This window comes from Chiloscyllium plagiosum, chromosome 5, assembly GCF_004010195.1.
Source record: "Chiloscyllium plagiosum isolate BGI_BamShark_2017 chromosome 5, ASM401019v2, whole genome shotgun sequence".
NCBI lineage: Eukaryota > Metazoa > Chordata > Chondrichthyes > Orectolobiformes > Hemiscylliidae > Chiloscyllium > Chiloscyllium plagiosum.
Genome location: NC_057714.1, coordinates 20393942 through 20421349, shown reverse-complemented (window position 1 = coordinate 20421349; position 27408 = coordinate 20393942). Strand labels below are relative to the sequence as shown.

Sequence of the window (27408 nt, the reverse complement as noted above, 5' to 3'; positions counted from 1 at the left end):
AGGTCCCAAGGTGGAAGATGAGGTGTTTTTCCTCCAGGCATCGGGAGGCTTGGATTCGGTGGTGGAGATGGTCCAGGACTTGCATGTCTTTGGAGGAGTGTGAGGGGGAGTTGAGGTGATTGACCACAGGGCGATGGTGGTGTTTGGTGCACATGTCCAACAGGTGTTCCCTGAACCATTTCACAAGTTGGTGTTCTGTCTCCCCAGTGCAGAGGAGACCACACTGAGAGCACTGGACACAGTAGATGAGGTGTTTGGATGTGCAGGAAAATCTCTGCCAAATATGGAAGGATTCTTTGGAGCCTTGGATAGAAGGGCGGAGGTGTGGGCTCAGGTTTTACACCTCTGGTGACAGCAAGTGAAAGTGGAGAATAGATTGTTTGGGGATGTGGACCTAATGAGCGAGTCGCGAAGGGAATGGTCCCTGCAAAATGCTGATAGGAATGGGGAGGGAAATAGATCTCTGGGGTCTGATTATAGGTGGTAGAAATGATGCGTTTTATCTGGAGATTAGTGGGGTGGAAGCTGAGAACCAGGGGGTTGTATCCTTGTTGCGGTTGAAGAGGTGGGATTCAAAGGCAGAGGTGCAGGAAGTGGCGGAGATGTACTGGAGGGCATTGTTGATCATGTGGGTGGGGGGGGGGGGGAAAGGAGTATTGCAGTCCTTGAATTAGGAGGCCATTTGGGATGTCCTGGGAGCAGATACATTGGAGGCGGAAGAATTGGAAGTAAGGATTAAAAACATTTTTACAGGAAGTGGGAGGACATGTGAATTTTTCAATTGCTGCTCTGCTTGCCCACTCGTTGGGTCAGAAAGAAGCAGCTAGAATTTTAAAATCATGCCCAACATGCATAGTGTTTTTCATCTAATGTTATTGTTATCGTAAAATACATTTTTCACACTAGATGACAATGAAATAACACAAGTACCAGTTTTCAATTTCTGTAAACATCACCTAAAATCTTAATACAGTATTTTTCCATCTGTACTGGAAAACTGAAAGTACATTTACTATCCAAGTGAAACAGTTTCCTGTTATCTGTAAATGACAAAAAAATTATAAACTTGCAAATTTGAAATGTACCATTTGTACATTTCAATACTGTGACAATACTTCTATGGGAGTTGAGTTTGCCAGATGTTACAAAGATTATGTTACTGAAAATCTTTTTATTTTCCTCTAAGATACTAAATCTAACTTTTGCCTCCTGTAACTAGTGCTCTCAATCAACATTAAGTTAGTCTTTTGGTGCTAATACATAAATGTAAGAAGATGTTTGAGCCAATATTTTGTGATGTGCATTTGACTTTTTCCAAAGTCCTCAATTTCTCCTCTAAGTTGATCCACATACTTGAGCTTGAAAAGTTTGAGGACATAATCTAACTCTGCAAGGTTGAGATCTATAACTGCACTGCTAGGTGTAATTTCATTGTTAAAGTAATCACAGTATACAGAGGAACCACGATTATTCGAAGGGCATGGATGGGGAGTATTTCTTTCGGTTAATCAAATGCTGGATAACATCGTTGAGCCTAGCATTGGGACCTTGCAATCTTGCTGGATAATCTGATATTCAGATAATCGATGTTCCTCTGTAGATCATTACAAGTTTCCCCCAGTATCCAAAACTAGAGCATTCCTATGAAACCTTTCATAGCCGAAATGGAATAAAGCAAAGAAGCAATTACTGTTTTTGTAAAAGCAAAAATCCTTTTTGGCTTTCTTTCAGTTAGCGAAAACCGGTACTAATGTAAAAGGTCTATGGTAAAAGCCAAGTGGCGTAAAGCGAACTTTTGAAAAGCGGTGGGCACATGTATTCCCAATTCTTGCAACAAGGATGTCAGTAAAACATGAGCCAGCTGTTCAACTGAGTTATTTTCTTATGAAAGTTTTTTTTTAAATAAGAGTAGCTAACAAATACTTTTCACACACAAGCAATCAAACTGCACTCTGAATAAAGATTCTTTATTCTAGAACAGCTGGTTACTTGCAAACATGACAGCTTCATTTAACGGTCAGAAACACAGGACATGCTTCATAAATTGACATGAAATGTATACCCTCTGAATTAAAGAAAGCATGTATTCAAACAAATTTGTCCACTTTCAACTTCCTCTCAGTTGATGTGAGAAACCGTTTACCTGGCTACAAGTGCATGATTAAAACCCAGTGATATAGTTTATTTAAAATAGGATAGAGGAAAGAAGTCACCTCACAATTTGGCATTGCTATGAATTTTATTAACCTGGAAATTAATTAAGTTTAGTATTTCTAAAATTACTTTTGGGCTGGGGCAGCGTGCACGTGTGATTGGCCTGTAATGAAGCATGAAATAATATCCACTAATGCATGCTCAAAATTGTCAGACTGCTGGTGTGGCACCCAATACTGACTGGGCAAAAATATTTTTTTCTATTAAATGTTGGGAAGATTAATGCAGTTGGACTGGATCCAGTGCATGGCATTCCAATGTCATATGAAGGGAAAAAGCAGTTGTGGGATTGGAATTTTGAAATTGTCACCTCCGTTTACTTTTACAGACATAGGAAATGTGGCAGGTCATAACCTCCGACCCAAGAATACTGGGTTGAGGTTCATATTTTAGTGTATAATTTGGACCCTGTATATTATTCTTCATATTGATTCGAAGTTTAGCCACCTGTTCTGCCATTGAAGTGTGGAACAAATGCCAGTCTGTTTGGGGTACTTTAAAAACCTTGAATTAATTCAATCTAGCTATCTATTCTGTTCTAGTACTTCACAGATTGTAATGTAGAACACACTGGAGATTGTGTTATCACAGCTGCAGGTTAAATCCAATTAGGAATATTTCACTGAGTCCCAAACCACACTGGAGTTTAATGTCCTCTGCAAGGTGAGTTGGAGGCAAGGGCAGGCTTGCTTACTTTTATTCACCTGTGGGATGTGTCCTTCTCTGGCTTGGCCAGCCTTTTTCCCCATCATCCTGTACTGGAGAAGGTGATGGTGAGCTGACTTTAAGTCTTTCCTGAGACATTCTTCACCTGAATTCATAGTGGGTAAGTCTTATCTATTGGATATTTTAGATTACTTACAGTGTGGAAACAGGCCCTTCGGCCCAACAAGTCCACACCGACCCGCTGAAGCGTAACCCACCCAGACCCATTCTCCTACATTTACCCCTTCACCTAACACTACGGGCAATTTAGCATGGTCAATTCACCTGACCTGCACATCTTTGGACGGTGGGAGGAAACCGGAGCACCCGGAGGAAACCCACGCAGACACTGGGAGAATGTGCAAACTCCACACAGTCAGTTGCCTGAGGCGGGAATTGAACCCGGGTCTCTGGCGCTGTGAGGCAGCAGTGCTAATCACTGTGCCACCGTGCCGCCCACTACACTTCAGAATACACTTCAGAAACTTATTCCAGCTGTTTTGTGACCTGCTTACTTCACTGTTTCTGGCTGACTCGTCATTTTACACTTCATTATCCTCTGCTGCCCATAATCTAATTATTAGCCGTCAATTACCCAGACCTTGCATTCCAGGATTTCTTGACAGGATTTTCTGAGGGTTACATTGCAAGAAATGAGATGCTAGCATAATTGGATTTCGTGTAAGGAAGAATTTTGGAAACAGGATGTTGGGGCTATGAATCGTTTCATGACTTTGAGAGTGAAGTAAATAGAACAAAGAACAGAACAGTACAGCACAGCAACAGGCCACTTGGCCATCCAAGCCTTGTCCATTCATGTTAAAACTGCCTTCACTTTCAGTACCCCTATTCTCTTTCTGTTAATGTATTTGTCCAAGTGCTTCTGGAAAGTTGCTGTTGTATCTCTTCCATAATCACCTCTGGCAGAGTGTTCCAGGTGTTCAACACTCTTTGTGTGAAAACCTGGCCTAGCACCTGACTTTTAACCCCCACCCAAATGCATCTTGAATCTGTTCCCCAGTAATTCGACCCCTCCACCCTGGGAAAAAGCCTTATACTTTCCACTCTATCCATGCCATTCGCGATCTTATAAACATCTATCAGGTCACCCCTCAACCTCCTGCATTCCAGTAAAAACAAACCCAGTCTTTCCAACCTTTCTTCATCGTTAAACTTCCCCATACCGAACAAAATCCTGGTAAACCATTTCTGTACCCTCTCCAAGGCATCCATATATTTCTGGTAGTGTGGTGACCATAACTATATGTAATATTCCAGGTGTGCTTCAACTAAAGTTCTATAAAGCTACAGCATAACTTGCCTATCTTTATACTTATTGCCCTTCCAATGAAGGTAAGCATGAAGGTTTTATTTTTCCCCCAACTTTTACCCACCTGCGCTGTTGCCTTCGGTGATGTGTGGACCTGCACACCCAGATCCCTCCGCATATCAACACTCCTAAGGGTTTCCGATTTTTGAGAAGACTTGTAGCTCAGATTGAGATTCAGGTTGTAAGTTTGCTCACCTGAGGTAGCAGGTTTGTTCTCAGGCGTTTTGTCACTATGTTAGGTAACATCATCAGTGAACCTCCGGGGATGCACTGGTGTTCTGTCTTGCTTTCTGTTTATGCATCTTGGACTCTGAAGGTGGGTGATATCATTTCTGGTTCTTTTTCTGAAAGGTTGGTAAATGGGATCCAAATCAATGTGTTTATTGATGGAGTTCCTGTTTGAATGCCAGGCCTCGAGGCATTTCCATTGGTGTTGGTTTAGCCTGCCCTAGGACTGGCTAGTATATGTTTAAAAAGCCTTGAAATTCTCTTTTTAATCCTGTTTCCTAATGACTTTTGATCATTCTAATTTCCTGTTCAAGATCTTTCCATCCTACCATATATACTTCAGGAGTTTTGTCAGTTCCCATTCTCCGCGACCATACATGCAGATATTTTTTCTAGGCTACCGTAGTTGGGTTCCAGTAAAATCTTGCTTAATATAAATAGTGGGGCCTATGAAAAAAGTGGGGTTGGTGCAGACCAGCAGAAAATATCACTCATGATTACTCAAAAATCACCCAAAAGTCTAATACAGCGTAGAGCATAGCCTGAATGAAGGTTGAAATAGTGTTTGTTAACAAACCAAACTAAATTTATCACAATACATTTTAAAACGTGTGAGAAAGCTGGTCTCTGTACAGTACCCCTGGCAGCTGCTCTGTCCGCAGCTGACATTGGTGCATGCACAGTATGGAACGAAAGACCAGCGCTGACATCACACATATGCCGAATGACGCAGAAACTTCAGCGTGGACATTGGCATGTGCGCATAAACCTATCCCCGCAGGGATAGTGCGATTGCAAACAGAGGTAAATGTTCTCGAAAATGCGGTTTCCTAATTCTTCAGCAACGGTCTAGGCGAATTGTCACGCTAAAATGTGCGTTATTCCAGAGCTACCTGTGTGCTTCCTTGTTCTTTTTGACCAAGGTCATAACATCCCTGGTCATCGAAGGTTCATGTAACTTGCCAACCTGTCCCTCATTCTCACAGGAATGTGCCACTCTTGAACTCTTATCCACTGTCGTTTGAAATACTCCCACATGACCCATATGGATTTACCCTCAAACAGCCACCTCCAATCAAAACTTTCCGGTTCCTGCCTAATGTTGTTGTAGTTTGCCTCCCCCCATTTTAACACCTTCACCCCAGAACTGCTGTTGTCCCTACCCATGAGTATCTTTAAACTGACGGAATTATGTATGTTAATCCAGACATGCCCTCCCACTGAAACTTCACTCACCTGACCGGGCTTATTTCCCAAAACCAGGTCCAATATAATCCCTTCCCTGGTTGGAATGTTTACGGAGTGTATCAAGAAACCCTCCTGAATGGTCCTTAAAAATTTGGATAACATTAAAGAATGTGTTGCGCATTGTCGTTATGTGTTATTTATGTTAATCTTTAATGGTGTTTTTGTTGTAGTGGAGAAAGTGGTGCTGGGAAAACTGAAAGCACAAAACTCATCTTGAAGTATTTATCAGCAATGAGCCAGCATTCCCTTGATGTTACAGCAAAGGAAAATGTCTCCTATGTTGAGCAGGCTATTTTGGAAAGCAGGTAAGGTGATGAATGCCTGAATGCTTAGTTTGTATATGCAATCAAGGTTTCAATGAGAACTTGGACATCTTTAGTGTCATTCAATTTGTTTGAGCTATAATATTTTGATGTATCTACTTAATGTTAACCTCTCTCATTTTTTAACAGCTCCTAATATTGTACTACTTTCAAACATTTTCTTCTGTTAAGCAGGGCAAATTGCTCAGATGCAGAGATTTCTACATTTGGTCCATTAATTTTACGTCTTCTGTGCAAACCTTTTTCCCCTCCTGTTCAGAAAGCACTGACTGAAATTAGGATTTTCCAGTAGCTTGCTCAAGTTGTCTTTTTATTTCAGCATAGTGTTGATATTAGAGTCTGTTCTTAAAGCAAAGAGGAAATATATTATAACCATGTTCAGAGTGAGAATTCAAGTGGAAAGTGCACGGATATTAGAGTGATTCAATTCATGTCGTCCTATTTTATTTAAGCTGTGGCAGCTGATATTTGCAGCTGCAGCAAGTAGGAGCTGTTGGACACCAAGATGATCCACAGTGAACTCATCTGTACCATGTGTTTAGAGCTTAAACAAGTATGAATCTGAATTGAAGAACATGGTGTTCATTTGCATCAGGGAGGGTGAGGGTTACCTGGATAATTTGCTCCAGGTGGTGATCACACCGCGTAGTTTAAGTAATTTAAACCAAGGACAAGGTGGTGCATTTCTAGGTGAGGCTTGCATGGGAATCCAGGAACAATTGTCAATGAGGCTGTGATGATGCATTTGCCCATCAGTTGTCCTGCAAGCTGCGTGGAGAGGAGAGGAGAGCAGAGAGGACGTGTGAACTGACAATGTCGCTGTGGTCGAAGGAGCCATCTAATTATGGATAGGAATTAGGAACTTATTAGTGTAGAGAGTATATAATTAGAAGATACATACCGTTGTCTGCAGCTACATTTCAGAGTTCCAAAGGCTGTGTTGCCTGCATAGTGCCAAGGAAAAGGGTATCTTTGGGGCTGGAAAGGAAATTTATATGGGAGAGGAGAGATAGTTGTCGTCATCCTTGTTCATGCGAAAACTAGAAAGGAGGAACTGCTGAAGCAATTTGAGCATTTAGGACCTCAATGATAAAACAGAACTATTATTGTGATAATCTCAGGATTTCTATCCGAACCATGGTCATACTGATTCAGTGTGACATAAAAATTGGTAGAGAAGAATTGGGTTGCTGTTTATGGGCCCCATTATTGATTAGATTAGGTTCCCTACAGTGTGGAAATAGGCCCTTTGGCCCAACCAGTCCACACAGACCTTCTGAAGAACAACCCACCCAGACCCATTTCCCTTTTGATTGATGCACCTAATACTATGGGCAATTTAGCATGGCCAATTCACCTGCCCTGCACATCTTTGATATAGAAGGGAGCTTTTCTAGTCAGACAGCCTTCATTTGAACCGTGTTTGGATGAGTGTCTTGGCAAATGGATTATATAGTCCTTTAAATTAATTAGAGAGGGCTCAGAGTAGGGGATGGCTTACAAAGCTAAAGGATGTGGTGACTCTTTTGGCAATGATACTCCTGAGTAGAATAGGAAAGGACAGATTGCACAGACATATGAAAACAACACCCAATAAGGTGGCTTCATTACCTAGTTCCCAAAGTAACTACCTCCTTAATGTTCACTAACCTCCTCATTTGGTTCCTGTCCACTTGCCACATTAGTTTAAACCCTCCCCAACAGCGTTAGCAAAAGCACCCGCTCAGACATTGGGTTTCAGTCCTGCCCGGCCGTGGACTGTCCAAATTGTAATAGTCCCACCTCTCCCAGAACTGGTCCCTGCCTATTCTTTCACTTCTACTCTGACATGCAGGTGGCACTGGTAGCAATCCTGAGATTGCTACCTCTGAAGTCCTACTTGTTTCCTAACTCACTAAATTCTGCTTGTCGAACCTCATCCCGGTTATTACCTATATCATTGGTGCCGAAAAGCACTATGACAGCTGACTGTTCACCCTTCCCCCTTCAGAACATCCTGCAGCCGATCTGTGACATCCCTGCCCTGTAGACCTGGAAGGCAACCTACCAATCAGGAGTCTCGTTTTTGACCACGGAAATGCCTATCTACTCCCCTTACAATTGAGTCCCCTTTTAACTATTGCCCTTCCCTGCTTTTCCCACCTTTCTATACAGCAGAGCCAGTTCACAGTGCCATGAACTTGGCTACTGCTGCCTTCCCCTGGTGAGCCATCACCCCCAGCAGTATCCAAAACGGTATACCTGTTTTGGACAGAGATGACCACAGGGGACACCTGCACTGCCTTCCTGCGCTTCCTCTGCCTTTTGGTCACCCATTCCCTTTCTCCCTTAGCAGGTCTAATCTGTGGTGTGACCAATTTGCTAAACGTGCCATCCACGACGACATCAGCATCGCAGATGCTCCAAAGTGAGTCCATCCACAGCTCCAGAACCATCATGCAGTCTAACATGAGCTGCAGCTGGACGCACTTGCTCCACGCGAAGGAGGCGGGGTCATCAGCCACTTTGCTGTGCTCCCACATTGAGAAGAGAAGCTTAATACTCATCTTGGATCTCCTGCCATTTTTACGCTTAAGCTTAACTTAGTCCATCTGTGATATCTAATAATAGGTAAATGAAATAAAAAAACAACAATTTTACCAATCACACTACTTACCAGCACACGATTAAAAAAGAGAAAGAAAAATCTTACCTTATCAACGCACCACAGAATTATTTTTTGGTTAGAGGAGGAGGGGGTGGAAGGGAGACACTGCATGTGTAGTATCTCAGGTTTAGCCACTGCCCAAATATAGCAGTTTATCACCTTCCCAGAGTGCAACCTGACCACTCCCAGTCAGCTCCGCTGCCAAAATGAAGGCCAAGCATCCTGGTGGTAAGTATTTATAGCCTTTACTTACCTTGCAGACAGATTCTCACCACCCCTTTTGACCATAAATGTTTTCCTCACATCCCCTCTGAACCTACTGCCTGTTATGTTAGAACTATGGCCTCATAAATGTATACCCCTCAATCCTGAGTCTCCTCCGTTTCCTCTGCTCCAAGGAAAATTACCCCAGTCTATCAAATCTCTCATAACAGTCCATGCAACATCTTGGTAAGTCTCCAGTGTAATCACACCCCAACTATAATGTGATATCCATAACTACACACAATGTTCCAGCTGTGGCCGAACCTATGTTTTACGCAGTACTCTACGTTATAAGATTAGGGCAGCACAGTGGCTCAGTGGTTCGCACTGTTGCCTCACAGCACCAGGGACCCAGGTTTGTTTCCTGCCTTGGGTGACTCTGTGTGGAGTCTGCACGTTCTCCTCATGTATGCGTGGGTTTCCTCCTGGTGCTGCGGTTTCCTCCCACAATCCAAAGATGTACAGGCCAGATGAATTGACTGTGCTAAATTGCCCCATACTGTTCAGGGATGTGTCGGTTAGGGGCATTTATCAGGGATAAATGTAGAGTAATTGGTAGGGAAATGAGTCTGGGTGGGTTCCTCTTCGAAGAGTTGTGTGGATTTTTTGGGCCAAGTGGCCTGTTTACACACTGTTAGGGGTTCTATTGTTAGGAATAAAAGAGTGACAAGAGTAAGATTAGGGCCTGTCAAGGACAGTAGTGGGAAGCTGTGCATGGAGTCCAAAGAGTTTGGAGAGGCTGTAAATGAACATTCTTTTGTCTTTTTCCAGTGTGAACACTGACAAAAGACAATGTTGTCAAGGAGAATACTGAGATACAGGGTATTACACTAGACGGGATTGAGGTTCATAAGGAGGAGGTGTTAACAACTCTGGAAAATGTGAAAAGATTAAAGTCCCATTAGATTAGATTAGATTAGATTAGATTAGATTATATTACTTACAGTGTGGAAACAGGCCCTTCGGCCCAACAAGTCCACACCGCCCCGCCGAAGCGCAACCCACCCATACCCCTACATTTACCCCTTACCTAACACTACGGGCAATTTAGCATGGCCAATTCACCTGACCTGCACATTTTTGGACTTGTGGGAGGAAACCGGAGCACCCGGAGGAAACCCACGCAGACACGGGGAGAACGTGCAAACTCCACACAGTCAGTCGCCTGAGGCGGGAATTGAACCCGGGTCTCTGACGCTGCGAGGCAGCAGTGCTAACCACTGTACCACCGTGCCGCCCACGATCAGATGGGATTTTTCCTAGGTTTCACTGGGAAGCTAGGAAGGAGATTGCAGAGCCTTTGGCTTTAATCTTTGTGTCGTCATTATCTACAGGAATACTGCCAGAAGACTGGAGGATAGCAAATGTTGTTCTCTTCTTCAAGAAGGAGAGTAGAGACAACTTTTGTAAGACCAGTGAGCCTTACTTCGGTTGTGGGTAAAGGGTTGGAAAGGAATATAAGAGATAGGATTTATAATCACCTAGCGAGGAATAATTTGATTAGGGATAGTCAACACAGTTTTGTGAAGGGTAGGCCCTGCCTAACAAACCTTATTGCGTTCTTGTAGAAGCTGACCAAACAAGTGGATGAGGATAAAGTGGTTGATGTGGTGTATATGGATTTCAGTGAGGTGTTTGATAAGGTTCCCTATGATAGGGTATTGCACAGAATACAGATGCATGAGATTGAGGGTGATTTAGTGGTTTGGATCAGAAATTGGCTAGCTGAAAGAAGACAGAGGGTAGTGGTTGATTGGAAATGTTCATCCTGGAGTTCAGTTACTAGTGGTGTACTGCATGGATCTATTTTGGGTTCACTGCTGTTTGTCATTTTTATAAAAGACCTGGATGAGGACGTAGAAGGATGGATTGGTAAATTTGCAGATGACACTAAGGTCTGTGGAGTTGTGGACAGTGCCAAATGATGTTACAGGTTACAGAGGGAAATAGACAAGCTACAGAGCTAGGCTGAGAGGTGGCAAATGGAGTTTAATGCTGAAAAGTGTGAGGTGATTCACTTTGGAAGGAGTAACAAGAATACAAAGTGCTGGGCTAATTGTAAAATACTTGGTAGTGTTGGTGAGCAGAGAGATCTGTGTCCATGTGCAGAGAACCCTGAAAGTTGCCACTCAGGTTGATAGGGTTGTTAAGAAGGCATAAAGTGTGTTAGCTTTTTTGGGAGAGGGATTGAGTTTTGGAGTCACTAGGTCATGTTGCAGCTGTACAAAGCTCTGGTGCGGCCGCACTTGGAGTATTGCGTACAGTTCTGGCTGCCGCATTATGGGAAGGATGTGGAAGCTTTGGAAAGGGTGTAGAGAAGATTTACTACGATGTTGCCTGGTATGGAGGGAAGGTCTTTCGAGGAAAGGCTGAGGAGGGACTTAAAGCTGTTTTCCTTAGAAGAAAGTTTGACAGATGACTTAACAGTGACATAAAAGATGATCAGAAGAGCCTTTTTCCTCCGATGGTGATGGCTAGCATGAGGGAGCATAGCTTTAAACTGAGAGGTGATAAATATAGGACAAATGTCAGAGGTAGGTTCTTTACTCAGAGTAGCAATGGCATGGAATGCCCTGCCTGCAACAGTAGTAGACTCACCACCTTTAAGGGCATTTAAATGGCCATTGGATCGGCATATGGATGAAATTGGAATAGTGTAGGTTAGATGGGCTTCAGATCAATTTCACAGGCTGGTGCAACATGGAGGGCAGAAGGGCCTGTACTGTGCTGTAATGCTGTATGTTCTATCATACACTTAATTAGACAAGAGCCCATGGTGTTAGAGGTATATTTAGCATGGATAAGGTAAAAACTAACTAATAGAAAACACAGTTGGGACAGAGGGGAGATTTTCAGGAGTGCAGTTTGTAATTAGTGGTGTGCTATTGGGATCGCTGTTGACAGCTCGATTATTTACGGTGTTTATGAAAGACTTGGATGATGGAAATGAAGTTTGTGCATGACAGAAAAATAGTTGGGAAGACAAGTTGTGAGAATGCTCGAAGATTTGACAGGGATGCCAATAGGTTAAGTGAGTGAGCACGAACCTGGCAGATGGAATATGCTTTTGGCCAATGTGCGATTGTGCACTTTGGCAGGAAGAATAGAGAAGCTGGATATTACTTAAATGAGAAAAGATTTCAGAAAAGTGGCATGGAGGGATTTGGGAATTCAAGTGCGTAAACCACAAAATATTAGAATTGGAGTTCAGCATGAAATAGGTAGGGTAAATGGACTGTTGGTCTTCATTCAGTTTGAAATAATTGGAAAAGTAACAAGGTTTTTCTGAAACTACATATGACACGAATCAGACCACAGCTGGAATACACTGAACAGTTTTTCACCCCATCCCCATCTTTATCTGAACAAAGAGGTACTGACATTGGAAGCAGTCCAAAGAGGGTTCACTCAGTTGATTCTGGTGTAAAAGGATTGTTTAATGAGGAGAAGCTGAATAGATTTGGCCTGGTATTCATTGGAATTTAGGAGAATTAGAGGAGATCTCATTGAAATGTATAAGGTTCAGAGGGGACTTGGCAGGGTAGTCACAGTGAGACAGTTTCCTTTGTCAGAAGCATCTCTGACCAGAGCGCACAACCTGAGATAAGGGATTGCCCATTTAAGACGAAGATGAAAAGGAATGTCTCCCCTGTGAGGATAATGAATCTGTAGATTTCTTTATTCCAGATGGCTTGGTTGTCAAGTATGTTCAAGACTGAGAGATTTCTAATCAGTGAGGGTATCAAGGACTTTGGGGGGGAGAAAAGACAGGAAGTGCAGTTGAGGATTATCAGATCAGCCGTGAATTCATTGAATGGCAGACTTGATGAGCCAATAGGCCTACTTTAGCTCCAACATCTTATGGTCTTGTACTGAGTTCTAATACATTATCCTATCATGTGGAAAGGCATGACCCCTTGAGCTAGCATGTTTGCTTTCAGATTGGTTTGGTGGAAATATAGTGCCAAGTGGCCACTGGCCATGAGGTTCTTTCAGTTTATTTCCTTCATTAGCAACCCAGAAACACCAAACTTGGGTGGTAGTTTTCATTCTTCCAATCAGAATGCACTTACTCCCAGATTAGAGATGAAACCTAGGATTTTCCATATCTGTGAAGGTGATTTTTTTTTTATCTGAGGTGAAGTATCTTTTGCTTCCTGATACTGCAAATTTTATCTTCCACTGGTCTGTTAGTGAGTCGAAACTAGATGATGCAAAACTGCCAGTACATTTTCACTTGTAAATTGGGATTATTTTAGACCAAAGGCATTTTTTATAGACCTGCAAAAAATTGAGATCTGGAGTCTTACTTCTTGACAGAGACCTTCATCCATAAGCACGTGGGACTGCAATGTTGTTGCCCTTACAGAAATTTTGACAGAAGGGCAGGACTAACAGCTCAATGTTCCAGGGTTTAAATGTTTCGGACAATGTAGAGAGGGATGTGAAGGGGTTTGGCGGGAGTTGTAGTCCTTATTAAGGAGAATATCATAGCTAAGAATTTTGGAGGGTTCACCCAGTGAAGCCATATTGGTAGAACATAGGAATAAGAAAGGTGCAGTCATCATGATCGGGTTATTACCAGAGGCCTCTCACTAGCCATAGGAACTGGAGGGATGCAGATCATAGAAAGATGGAGGGTTATCCTGGTGGGTAATTTTAACTTCCCCAAAAATGGTGGGGAATTAGTGGCAGTGATTTAGATGGGGCAGAATTTAAGTGCTTCCAGGAAGGGTTCTTGAAACAATATGGAGATAGTCCAGTGAGGGGAGTGACCAGACTAGACCTTGGGGATTGAGCTTGGGCAGTGAGGGAGGATTTTGGCAGCAGGGATCATAATTCCGTAAACTTCAAGATAGTTATGGATAGATTTTCTGGTGAAAGTGTTAAATTGGGCGAAGGCTAATTACCAACAATATTTGACAGGAACAGAGAAATTAGATTGAGGGTAAATCCACATCTAACATAGAAGCATAACAATCCTTATCGTGTGGAAACAGGCCCAACAAGTCCAATTTGACCCTCTGAATAGTATCCCACCCAGACTCATTCCCTTACCCTATTACTCTGCATGTCCTCGAATTAAGGCAGCTCACCTACATATCCCAGAATACTGTGGGCAACTTAGTATGGCCAATTCATCTAACTTGCACGTCTTTGGACGGTGGGAGGAAGCCTATGCAGACACGGTGAGAATGTGCAAGCTCCACACAGACAGTCACCCAAATCCCTGGGCCGGGAGACAGCAGTGCTAACCGCTGAGCCACCATGCTGCCCTCAGACATGTCTGAGTCTTTCATAGGCCAGGTGATCAGAGTTGAGGACCAGTGTGTTCCTATGAGGATGAAAAGTAAGGGTGGCAATTTTCAGGCTCATTGGACAATGAAAGATATTAAAAGATTGGTCAAAAAGTAAAAGGAAGCATATGTAAGGTTTAGGAAACAACAACAAACAAGGGCCTTGAGATATATTTCTTAAAAAAAAAAAAAAGCAAAAAAGAACTTGAAGGAAAAATTCAAGCTATCGGGGACCCTGAAATGTCCTAAGCAAGTAAATTAAAAATCACACAACAGCAGGTTATAGTCCAACAGGTTTTTTTGGAAGCACCAGCTTTCGGAGTGCTGCTCCTTCATCAGGTGCGTGTGGAGCATTAGACCATAAAACACAGAATTTATAGCAAAATCTTAGTGTCATGCAACTGACATGATATATTGAACAAATCTGGATTGTTGTTCAGTCTTTCATCTTTTAGAATGGGTTGCAGGTTTCAGCTCATTAATATGTAAATCCCAGAACTACTTTTTAGTCACATTCCTGAGTAACAAAGTTTTATATCTTAAAAAAAAGACATCTCCGCTTAGACAATACATTAAAGGTATGAGGTCCGAGTCTGTCTGTATCCCAATCTTGAGTCAGACTGCTACTTCCAAAGTGGAACTTACAGAATATTACATGCATTGACTGCCTGCAGACTGTGTATTTCTTAAGCAAAATGGAATGTGTCTGTAAATATAATTCTGCAAATACAAATTCACTGCTAGACAACTTTGTGGTGCATGTGCATGAGAGAGAGAAAGAGTGTGCGTGAGCATGTGAGTACACGTGAAAGAGTGTGTGTGACAGGGTGGGTGTGATGGAGTATAAGTCTGAGAGGATGTGTGCATGGGTGAGTGGCGGGGGGGGGGGAATATTTTGTGTGTGTGTGAGAAAATAGTGTGGTGGGGTCATGTGTAGTGTGACATGGATCCAAGTTGAGGCCATCATCATGGATACTGAATTTGGCTATCAGCCTCTGCTCGGCCTCTTTGCGTTGTTGCCTATTCTGAAGTCTGCATTGGAGTCACCCGAAGAGCCGAGGCCGAATGTCCCTGAAAGTGTTCCCAGACTAGGACGCAACACCCCTGTCTGGTGATTGTGCATTTGTTCACTGTATCGTTTCAGTTGTATGACACTAATCTTTTGCTATAAATTGTCTTATGCTCCACAACCACCTGATGAAGGAGCAGCACTCCGAAAGCTATTGCTTCCAAATAATCCTGTTGGACTATAACCTGGTGTTGTGTGATTTTTTTTTTTTAAACTTTGTCCACCCCAGTCCAACACTGGCTCCTCCATGTCATGGCTAAACAATTAAGATTAAGGAGAATCCCAAAGCATTTAGTACACTTACCAGGAGCACAAGGGGTAGCAATCGAAAGGATAAGTCCACTCCCAACCACTCACTGAACAAATACTATGCGTTGGTATTCACCAACCAAACGGAAATGGATAATGGTAAGTTTTGGGAAAAGTATGTTGATATGCAAGTACATTGCACTGTTAAGAAGGAGGATGTGTTGAGAGCGATGAGGTCCCAGAAGACTGGACAATAGTCAATGGTGTTCATTTCTTTCAGAAGGAACAGGAATAATCCAGGAAATCTATCAGCCAGTGAGCTCCACATCAGTAATTAGGCCGTTATTTGCAGAAGATTCTTAGGGACAGGAATTACTTGAACTTGGAGTAGAATGGACTTATTCAGGAAAGTCAGCATGGCTTTATCATGGAGGTCTTGTTTACATTTTTTGAGCAAGTCACAAAGATGATTGAGGGTCAGGCAATGGGCGTTACCAAAGCATTTGACCAAGTCCCTCATGGTAGGCTGGTCCAGTAAACTCATAACATGAGGTCTTCTGTGAGTTGGCAAGTTGGATACAAAGTTGGCTTGGTCATACAAGCGAATGGGGTGGTGTGGAGGGTTGCTTTTTTTCTGCCTGACGGTGTATATTCTGCAAGAATCACTGCTGGAACCTCTGTGATGCAATTCTTTGAATGAAAATGTAGGTGGTCCGATTGGTAAATTTGCAGATGACCTGCAAATTTTCAGAGTTGTGGATAATGAGGAAGGATATCAAAGAATACAGCAGCCTACAGACCCATTTGTTAAGCTGAGTGGCGAAAAGGCAAATCAAGTTTATTCTGGACAGGTATGCAATGATGCATTTTGGGAGATCAAATGCAAGCAGGTAGTGTACAGTAAATTGAAGGACCCTTGGGAGGATTGATAGGGTTGCAAGTCCATAGCTCCCTGTAATTGTCAACACAAGTGAATCTGTTGTTAAAGAAGGCATACACAGTATGAGTTGCCTTCATCGGTTGGAGAATTGAATATAGCCTTTGGCACATCCTGCTGCAGTTGGATCAGACTTTAGCTCGGGCATATTTCGAGTATTGTGTGCAGTTCAGGTCACTACACTGTAGGAAGGATGTAGTGCCTATAGAGAGCATACAAAAGAGGATTACTGGATTGGAGTGTAGTAGCTGTAAGGAAAGATTGGACAAACTTGGATTGTTTTCAATGGAGTGTTAGAGGCTGAGGGATATCTATTCCAAATTTCACCAGTACTTATTATATTCAGCATTCACAAATACTATACTTGTTAAAAGTATTAACCTGTGTTCACAGATACTTGAGATTTTTGTTATAGTCTTAAGCCTCGTTCTAAAAAATGAAAATTAAAATCAAACATTTAGTCAGTTTGTGTGTCATTGTTTTATGCCAGTGTGTACATTCAATCTACTGAATTCAAATCTCTCTTTTGAATCAACAGTCCCATCATGGAAGTGTTTGGTAATGCGAAGACTATCCATAACAACAACTCCAGTCGATTTGGGAAGTTCATTAAGCTGAACTTCTGTCAAAAGGGGAATATTCAGGGAGGCAGAATCATAGATTGTATCCTTTAATGTGATTCCTATCTAAGTGCAACTCCATTAATAATTCAAAAATGCTTTTTACAGCCAAACAAAATGTGATTCATTAGAAGAAACTTGAGAGTCCAGTTTGTTTCATAATTAGGGTCCCAAGGTTGGTTGTGTGCAGTTCAGGTCACCACACTGTAGGAAGGATGTAGTGCCTATAGACAGCAAACAAAAGAGGATTACGAGGATGTTTCCTATATTTTTCTATTTGTTCCTGAATTTCTGTAAATCTGTTGTTTATTACCTAATTTATTAGAATATTGATTTTTGTTCTACTTGCATAACAAAAATTGTATCAAATTGTTGACCTTGACAGATTATTCTTTGACTTAAAGATTTATTAGAAAAGGTAAGGATATTTTATGTTGAAGCATTTGTGTCTTTTAGTATCATTTTCCTAACAAAATAATGGGAGTTGTTCATTTTGTGGTTTGCAAGATTCCGGATGTGGAGACTTCATTTTATTTTGCAGAACCGTGTAGTGAGGCAGAACCCTGGGGAGAGAAATTACCACATTTTCTATGCATTGCTGGCTGGAACAGATGAAGCGCAGAAAGGTGGGTGATCGATCAAGTCCATCAGCGATGTATTAAGGTGCAATCTCAAAATGTTGCAGAATCTTTTGTACAACATATGCACTAGTTGATTTTCTTATCTGTTCTATCACTTCATTTCCGATGCTGTCTATGTGCAGTCATGGAACTAATAATATAGGGAAAGAGGTGGTTTTGGTGGGCTTAAAAGTGGACAAGTCTCCAGGTCCAGATATAGCTCCAGCTGGTTTGGATGCTCCCCCCCTTATGAGCCGTGACCCAAAGTTTTAATTCCTCTCTGACCACAGCTTATGTGGTTCAATTTTTCAGAAAGTGTGGTAGCGATAAATCAAGGAACCATAGACCATTAAGTGTCTCATGAGTGGTAGGGAAAGCATTTTAGAAAAATCTGCACAAAACAATTAAACTCCATTTAGAGAGGCAAGGTTTGATCAGGGATAGTCAGCATGGCTTGATCAGGAATTCTGTCTTGCATTCCATATTGTTTGTGGTATCTATTAACAAAAACCAGTAGATGAGAATGTAGGCAGGATAATAATTAAGCTTGTAGATGATGCGCAGATTTACCAAATGTTTGTCAGGGAGGAATAATGCCTGAGGATATAAACTGGGTCAGATGAGCAGATCCTAGGCAGATGCAATTTCATCCTGATAATTTGAACCGATGCACTTTGGGAGAAGTACCAAAACAAGGGAGTACTCACTGGCAGGACACTCGGAAGCTCAGACAAGCAGAGGGATCTTGGGATGCTTATCCACAATTCCCTGATGGTGGCAGGGCAGATTAATAAGGCATACAAGGTATTTGCCTGTTGTGGTTCTGTTCGCCGAGCTGGGAATTTGTGTTGCAGACGTTTCGTCCCCTGACTAGGTGACACAGAAGTGCTTGGGAGCCTCCTGTGAAGCGCTTCTGTGATGTTTCCTCCGGCATTTATAGTGGTTTGAATCTGCCGCTTCCGGTTGTCAGTTCCAGCTGTCGGTTGCAGTGGTCAGTATATTGGGTCCAGGTCGATGTGCTTATTGATTGAATCTGTGGATGAGTGCCATGCCTCTAGGAATTCCCTGGCTGTTCTCTGTTTGGCTTGTCCTATAATAGTAGTGTTGTCCCAGTCGAAGTCATGTTGCTTGTCACCTGCATGTGTGGCTACTAAGGATAGCTGATTGTGTCGTTTCGTGGCTAGTTGGTGTTTGCCTTTTATCAGTCCTGGCATAGATGATAAGGGAGAGGTTATGTGGCAGTTATATACAGGTTTGGTTCGGCTACAGCTGATGGTGTACAAGATTGAGGGACGTGGATAGTGTATATGAAAAGCAGCTGTTCACATTAAAAAAGACACACTTTTAAGATGAAAGGTTGGAGATTTCGGGGGAGTTGAGAGAAAATGAATTCACCCAGAGGGTAGTGGGAGTGTGGAATGGACTGCCTGCGAGGCCACCGTCTGCCAGTTCTGAGGAAGAATCATCGGACCTAAAATGTGAACTCTACTTTCTCTCCATGTGTTCTCCCAACCTGCTGAGTTTTTTCCAGCAATTTCTGTTTCTGTTTTCGATTTCGTGCTTCGGACAGTATTTGAGGTGGGAAACCTCAGCCTTTCAAAAAGTACGTGGCTGAGCACTTGTGAAGTGTCATACCATAGACGGCTGTGGGGCTTGTGTAAGTTTATCATAGTTTTGTTGGCACAGATGGGCTACAGGACCAGTTCTGTACAGGGTAATTCTCTGACCTCCAAGATTTTTGCGCTGCATTGATTTCCAGAGCTGAAGTCGGTGCTGCAAACCAAGCACCATGTATGGACATTTGGAGCTGCTGCTTTTGTATCTGCGTGGTAGTGGTGTGCATGCACACACACTTTCAGCTAGAAATCTAATAATCTCCTTCTTGAATACACTTGATGGTTCAGCATCTGCAACCTTCTGGGATGAAAAGTTCCTGAGATTCATCACCCTTTGTCAATTGAGGCAATTGCCTAGTGGTATTATCACTGGACTGTTAATCTAGAGACAATACTGTTCCAGGGGCCTGTATTTGAATCCCGCCATGGCAGATAGTGGAATTTGAATTTAGTAGAAAGGAATCCGGAATTAAGAGTTGAATGTGACCGTGAGTCCATTGTCGATATTTGGAATAACCTATCTGGCTCACTCTTGGCGAGAGAGGAACAGGTCCACAGCTGACTCCTCCAGCCTGAACCCGCAGGCTAGGCCGAGGCTCTGCAGGTAGGCCCAGATAGCTGAAAGAGGAGAAAGGTGGCCTCAGACTGACATGGCTGTTTCCCAATGTGGCTGTCTTCTGGTAATCCATGCACATCACATTAACACCATTTCTTTTATCAAGCATTTCTGTTCTTTCTTCAAAAAAAACTAAGTCAGTTAAATCAGATTTCGTCTTGAGAAATCCATGCTGACTCTTCCTAATCAACTCACCTTTTCCAGGTGACTACTAATTCTATCCCTAATAATCGTTTCTAAACGTTTGCACACTACCAAAGATAAACTGGCTGTTCGGTAATTGCTAGGATGATCCTTACAACCTTTTCTTGAGCGAGGCTGCAATCGTTGCAGTTTTCCAGTCTCCACTGAAGCACCACCTCCCAAGTCGAAGGAAGACTAACAATTACGGCGAGTGCTTTCGCCATTTCTACCCTCAATTCCTTCATAATCCTTGGATGCTTCTTATCCATTCCCAGTACTTTGTCAGCTTTCAGTACCAAACATTTATCCAATAATACTACTACTACTACTACTACTTTATGAATTTTGGACACTTAGAGTGACACAATTTCCTTCTGTGTCACCATAGCCCTGACAGGGTCAGTGCTTTTAATCAACCCAACTCCTCCTTTAACTGCTCTTTTACTATTTATATGCGTACAGGAATTTCTGGGATTCTGTTTTCTTGTTAATTATAGAGCGGCATCATAGAATCCCTCCAGTGCCGATCGCAGCCATTTAGCCCATTGAGTCTGCATTGATCCTCTGGACAGCATCCCACCTTATCTCTCTAACCCCATATTTATCACAGCTCACCCACCTAGCCTGTGTAATTTAGCATAGTCAATCCACCTAACGTGCACACCTTTGGACTATGGGAGGAAATCAGAGTATACAGAGGAAACCTATGAAGACATGCAGAGTACATACAAACTCCACACAGATGGTTGCCCAAGGCTGAAGTTGAGCCTGGGTCCCTGGCATTGTGAGGCAGCACTGTGTACTGTGCTGCCCATCTTTTCTCATAAATTTCTCTTATCTGCTTTTTCACTTTCCATCCAAACTGTTGTTATTCCTCTTAGTTATTTGTTGTATTTTCTACCTTGCATCTATTGTAAGCTCTTTTATTTTTCTAACATTATTCTCCACCTTTTTGCTATCCAGGGACATCCTGGATTTGTTTGTTCTACCTTTCCCATTTGAGGGAATATACCTCGATTGTACCCAAACCATCTCTTCTTTGAAAGTCATTCGTGTTTTTCCCTGCCAACTTTGTACCTGTCTACCAATTGATTTTTCTTATTCTGAAATGTTACTTTTCGTTCATTCCTATTTTCTTATTTTATCTCTATTGGCCAATTCTCAATATATGGTAGTATATTCTCCCAAACATATTTGTTCACATTTTACTGACTAACTTTGGGTGGGGTCTTATTGAAAGATTTCTGGAAATCTAAGAAAATCTGAAAACCACTATCCGCTGGCTTCTGTTTATTTATTCTGTTAGTTACATGCACACAAATTGTTACGGCTTTGTCAAACATGATTTTCCTTTCGTAAATCCATGTTGAATCTGCACATTCCTGCCAGTATTTTCTAAGTGTCCAGTTAGCATGTTCTAGCATTTTGCCAATGATGTCAGGCAACGTATCTGTAGTTCCCCATTTTTTTTCTCTCCCTCCTTTCTTAAATATTTTCTATCTTTTTAGTCTGCAGAAATTATTCTTAAGTCTAGAATTTGGAAAAATAACTACCAGTACATCAAGTATTTCTACTGCTACCTCTTTTCTGTGTGTGTGTGTGTGTGTGTGTGTGTGTGTGTTGGTTGATGATCAGGTCCACGGGATGTATGTATAACTATTCCATCCCATTCATTTCTCCAGTGCTACTTTCAATGACTAATAATTTTTCACTAGTCAAGGGACTCATTAGTCCTTTGAATCCCTGTTAGGATGCATATTGTCTGCACTCCAATAGTGACTTAAACTTCACAACAGCATTTATGGCATGTATGAGGTTATGAAGGTAGAATATAAATCCATATTTATCAATTGCTCGCTCTCTGACTCCCTTGTCTGAGAACAAAAACATTGGAATCATCGGAAAACAAGTTCAGCTCCTTGAGCCTGTACTGCAATCAGCAAAATTATGCTGATGTGACCAAAATTCATATACCTATAATTGCCCTGTATCCTGAAATAATTTTGCCTAACAATTAATCGCCATCAGATTTAAAACAGTTAACTGATCTAGCATCAGCTGCTATTTGCGAAAGAGAGTTCCAAACTTCTGTCTCTCAAATTTCACTGCAAAAAGCCTTCTCTAATTTTCAACTGTTCCCGCAGATCTAAACTTCCAAACTAGGAGAAACAGTATGTTCCTTTAATATCTTGCAAGTTTTGAGTGAATTAGCCATAACTTCCAAAATTCAAAAGCGTTCAAGTTTAACATATTTACATGGAGAAGCTCAGCAAATCTGGCAGCATCTGTGGGGAAAGAAACAAATTAATATTTTGAGTCAAATGTGACTGTTCTTCATCACTTTGTTTTTATTTCAGATGTCTTGCGTTTGCTTTTATTAGAGTAGACCTCCAGTTTGTTTGACGACTCCTCTTGGCTTGATCTTATCCACACTGTTTTCGTCCAAGGTCAATATATCCTTCCAAAGCCAAAATAAAACAGCACACAGAACAAAGAACAGTACAGCACCTGAACAGACCCTTTGGCCCACTATGTCTGTGCACACCACGATTCTGTTCTAAACAAATCCCCACATGTGGTCTATATCCCTCCATTCTCTGCCTGTTCCTGTGTCTTAAAGTTTGGTAACTTAATGCCTGTTAAACTTTGCTAATGCTTCTGCTTATACCACCTCTTCTGGTGGTGTGTCCCAGGCATCTGCCACCCTGTGTCTTTTTTTTAAACAAAGAGTAAAATTTACCTCTCACATATCCTTTTAAAATCCCCCAGCTCACCTTTAACCTAAGCCTCCTAGTATTTGACATTTCCACCCTAGAATAGAGACACCGACAATCTACCCTAACCATGAATGTTATAATTTTGTGTACTTCCATCAGGTTGCTTCTCAGCACAAGTTTGTCTGACCTCACCTTGGATGTCTTGTGCATCCTGTCTGAAGCCTCCACATCCTCCCTATAGTGTGACAACCAGACCTGCACACACTACTCCGAATGTGGCCCGACTAAAGTCTTATCCAGTTGCAGCATGACTTGCCGACCTCTTTACTCAATGTTCTGATCCATGAAAGCAAACATACTGTATGCCTTCATTATAATTATCCACTTGTGTTGCCCCTTTCAGGCAGCTTGTGGATTTGCACTCCAAGATCTCTCTGTTTATCAATGCTCCTTATAGTCCAGCCATTTACAGTATTGTTTCCTCTTGCATTTGACCTCCCAGGAGGCAGACAAAGGGTTTGTTGTTAAGTTAGATGGAGAGTGAATGTGTAGAGGAATTGCCTGCTCCTGTTGAAGGGGAGGCAGCTGAGGGCTTCAAACTGAAAGTTTTGAAACAGACATAAAGCGTCAGAAGAATCACAAGTGAGAAGGTTTTGAATGGTCGGAAGCAATAAGTTTCATAGGGCAGGAAGAGATTGGAATCAACTCGGGGAAAGTGAGGATTGCATATGCTGGAGATCAGAGTCAAGGGTATGGTGCTGGAAAAGCACAGCAGGTCAGGCAGTCTCCGAGGAGCAGGAGAACAGATGATTTGAGGAAGAAGGTAGGACCGGGATGTATGAGGTTGGACTCTGTGAGCTGGAAGGCTGTGGGGGAAGGGAAAGATAAAAATGATCCCCTGATGAGATGATAGTCATGGACATAATGTTCGATGGTGGGGTCATGATCCAACAGCTGGTGTTGAGCCTCTATGATGTAAAGGTCAGTATGACAACAGCACGACCACCCTTGCCAGCAGATTTGATTACAAAGTCAGTGTTGGATCTGGGAACACCGATTATACTGAGTTCTAAGGATGAGAGGCTAGAGTGGCTGAGAGAGCAGATAAGTTGGTCATCTTAATATTATTTCATTGATTCTCAATGAAAAGGTCAAATGCAAGTAAGAGAGGGAGTGATTCGGGTGGAGGGGGTATATTAGAGGCAGTTGAAGGAGTCTGTGGGATGGGAACAAAACACATGTACCAAGAAATGGGCATGGAAGTGAGGGTGTTGGAACAGCAGTTCAATGTCATTTTGTGCCCAAAATTATTTGAGGTGGAAATTCAAAGGGACTCTGCTGAATGTTCTATGCACGATGAAATAACTCCACAAAATATCCCACCATGCTGTTGCCCCTTATTTACACGCAGCGATTCCTTGACACTGATCCGGCTCTGAGTGAACAGAACCTCTCTCTTATTAATATCGGTCAGCTAAGGCTCCCTCATTGGATCAGAATAACAGCCCCAATCAGGGAACTCCTTCTTTGAAATCCACCTGGTTGACCTTGTTCAACTCTCTGCTGAGTCTAGTCATTGTAAGGTCAGAGGGAGAGTAAATACCTGATAAAAGGTAGGGTTAGGAGAGGGATGGATTCAAAGGCAAGGAGTGAGGAGACAAGTTTCAGAGGAGTGTGGATAGCTCTGATTTGTTGAAGCATGTGTTCCTTTAATGCTGGAAAGGAAGGGAAAAAGTTTCTTGCTAGAGTTTCAAATGAGCTGAAGTGCAACTAGGGGAGCTGGACAGCTCTCAGACAATGTCACAACATAGAGAGAGAGAGAGAGAGAGAGATTGTGCATGGCACAGAGTGTTGATCCCAGTATGCAGCAAGAAAAGCTGTCTGAGGAGCTTTGTACATCCCATCACCTGTGATCCTGGTTGGATTTGAATCTCAAAGGCTGAAATGTTTTTTGGCGTCCTCATGGGTGAGCCTTTAAGAGGGAAGCAATCACTGAGCAGTGAGATGTGATTGTAGGTGAGTTTTGGCTAATACCTTGTCAAACATTTGGAGTGAAAACAAAAATAATGATGGTGAATAACAGGAAAGATTAAAATGGAAATCCTGTTGGAGAGACCAGCAGAACTTTGTTGATGTGGCCATGGAGTAAATGCTAAAATAAAGTAGAGACCTGTGGGTGCTGGAGAACTGAAACAAATAAACACAAAATGCTGGCAAAACTCAGCAGGTCTGGTAGCACATGTGGAGAGAAAAGAGAGTTACTGTTTTGACTCGAGTGACTCTTCATCAGAACTGATAGCAGCTCTGAAAGATGGTATTTATGCTGATGACTTGGGGGATGGGTAGGAAAGTAATGGGTGGATAGGTGGAGAGGCAGCCCAGAGAGAGAGAGAGACAGACACACACAGAGAGGGAGAAGAAAAGAATGGCTGAGAAGGAGATTGTTGATATTAAATCTGGGAAGAAGAGAAGCTGTGTAAGTATTAATGGAGAGTATTGATATGTGGAAATGATTTGACTGTGATGAATGCAAACTGTTTCTTTACAAGACCGGGTGTGGAGATACATGATAGATATGGAAGGACATGTTCATGTTCCCTCTAAAATTGTTAATCTGTATGTTTAATCCTGAAGGTTGCAACACTTCCAAGTGCAGGATGAAATGTTATCATCCTGCTTGCATTGACCCTCACTAGAGCACTTTAGTATGCTTGAGTCAGAGATTTTAGCATGAAAACTCAATGTGCTGAAGTGGCAAACTTGGGGTCACTTTCATCGACAGAAACTTTGATGGACAGGTATTCCACAAAGTGCTCTCCTAATCTGCATTTTGTTTCCCCTGTCCTTCCAAAGGTGTGATGCCCAGAATTGCTCAGAATATTCCAAGTGTGATCGAACCATGCGTTATGTAGGTTGAAGCATCTCCTTGTATTTATTTCCTCTGAATACAAATGTTCCAATGTCATTAGCCTTCTTTTTGGTTTAGTTTCTGTAAGAATTGCTAACATTTCTTTGATCTTTATATCCAAACCTCAAGTAACTCTTGGGGGTCGAAGTGGTTCTAACTTCCCACCACTCAAAGTTCCACTTACTTTGGTGATCTTATTTGCCTACCATGAAGATAACCGCTCTATTTCACGCGTTCACTCCTGCAATATCTCTTTGTAACGTCTTGTTTCCATCTATACATATTCAAAGAGAGAGATTTTTAGTGCAGCTTTCTATCCAGTTATTGGAGTTAATGATGAATAAAGTGAGTAGTTGAGACCCCAACACACAACCCACAACCACAACTTGCAGGACGCCAATGGTCTGCAAATGGATATTTCTGTGTGTTACCCGTACCCTCTTTTTTCATTTCCACTCAACCAAATTCCAAATCAGGTTAATCATCTGTCTTTACTTCAGTAAGCTTCAACTTGAGCTAACAATCTATCATAAAGATTGCCGTAGAGTTCGAGTCAAACTTTTTGTTGGGGTGGGGGGTTCATGGAAATAACATGCATAGGCATTCCCAGTCTCCAAGATCACTATGGTCACTGCTGCAGACCATACTGTCAAATTTGTAGGTATGACCTATGCTTGATAAATTCATGTTATGCTGTCATCAGCTGAAAGATTTTGAGCTGTTTCAAGTCTCACTATCCTGAATTATTTTGTCTGGTTGTTGCATGGATGTTCTAGAGATGTTTGGAAGCGGATGATTATGGGGCCAGCTGATCCTGGGGATTGTTCGTTCTTTCGAGATAGTTTCTTTCTCACTATTATTTTCGATGCATCAATTTTGTTGTGTTCTTCTGCCTGATTAAATAATTGTTTTTTGGGCCTTGTTGTCTTCTGCTGTGAATGCTGAAACAAAGTAATTAATTAACATGTCTGTATTTTCATAACTGCACTTCATTGTTAAGGAATCCATATTGATCAGATTTTCTTTCTCATAATGCAGTTGTTCATTTGCAAGTTACTTGTTATACTCCCCCTTTGCTCCTTTCTTTCCTTTAATTTTCCTTTAACTTAAAACATTGGCATGGTGGCTTAGTGGTTAGCACTGCTGCCTAACATTAACAAGGACCTGGATTTAATTCCACCCTTGGGTGACTGTATGCAGTTTGCATATTCTCCCAATGCTTGTGTGGGTTTCCTTTGGGCGCTCCAGTTTTCTCCCACAGTCCAAAAATATGCAGGTTAGGTAGACGGCCAATATTAAATTCCCCGTAGTATCTGCAGACTAGGTGGATTAGCCATGGAAAATGTGGGGTTGCAGGGATAGGTTTGGGGTGGGGTGGTGGGACTGAGTGGGATGCTGTTCAGAGGGGCAGTGTGGACACGAGGGGCCAAATGGCCTGCTTCCATACTGCAGGGATTTCCTAATTCTAGAGATTTTCTTTTTTTCTTAACTTCTTGGCTTCTCCTTTTTCTCTGCCTTCTCCTTTTGCCTGTCCTTCCCCTGCATATGTGCACAGTGAAATTAACAGGACGCTGTGGACTGGCTGGAAAACATTAACTCAGTATGGGGTTGGGAAGG

General features: G+C 42.2%; 1 protein-coding gene across 3 annotated transcripts in view; it reads left to right on the top strand.

The window, feature by feature from the left end:
* Nucleotides 1–27408, top strand: part of myo10 (myosin X) — a 330909-nt gene that overhangs the window by 105838 nt on the left and 197663 nt on the right. For all 3 annotated transcript variants that reach the window (XM_043689679.1, XM_043689681.1, XM_043689680.1), the window contains 4 exons: nt 5896–6030; nt 17050–17174; nt 17536–17549; nt 17673–17757. In XM_043689679.1, coding sequence (XP_043545614.1) covers nt 5896–6030; nt 17050–17174; nt 17536–17549; nt 17673–17757 — 359 coding nt within the window. The remainder of the gene's footprint in view (nt 1–5895; nt 6031–17049; nt 17175–17535; nt 17550–17672; nt 17758–27408) is intronic.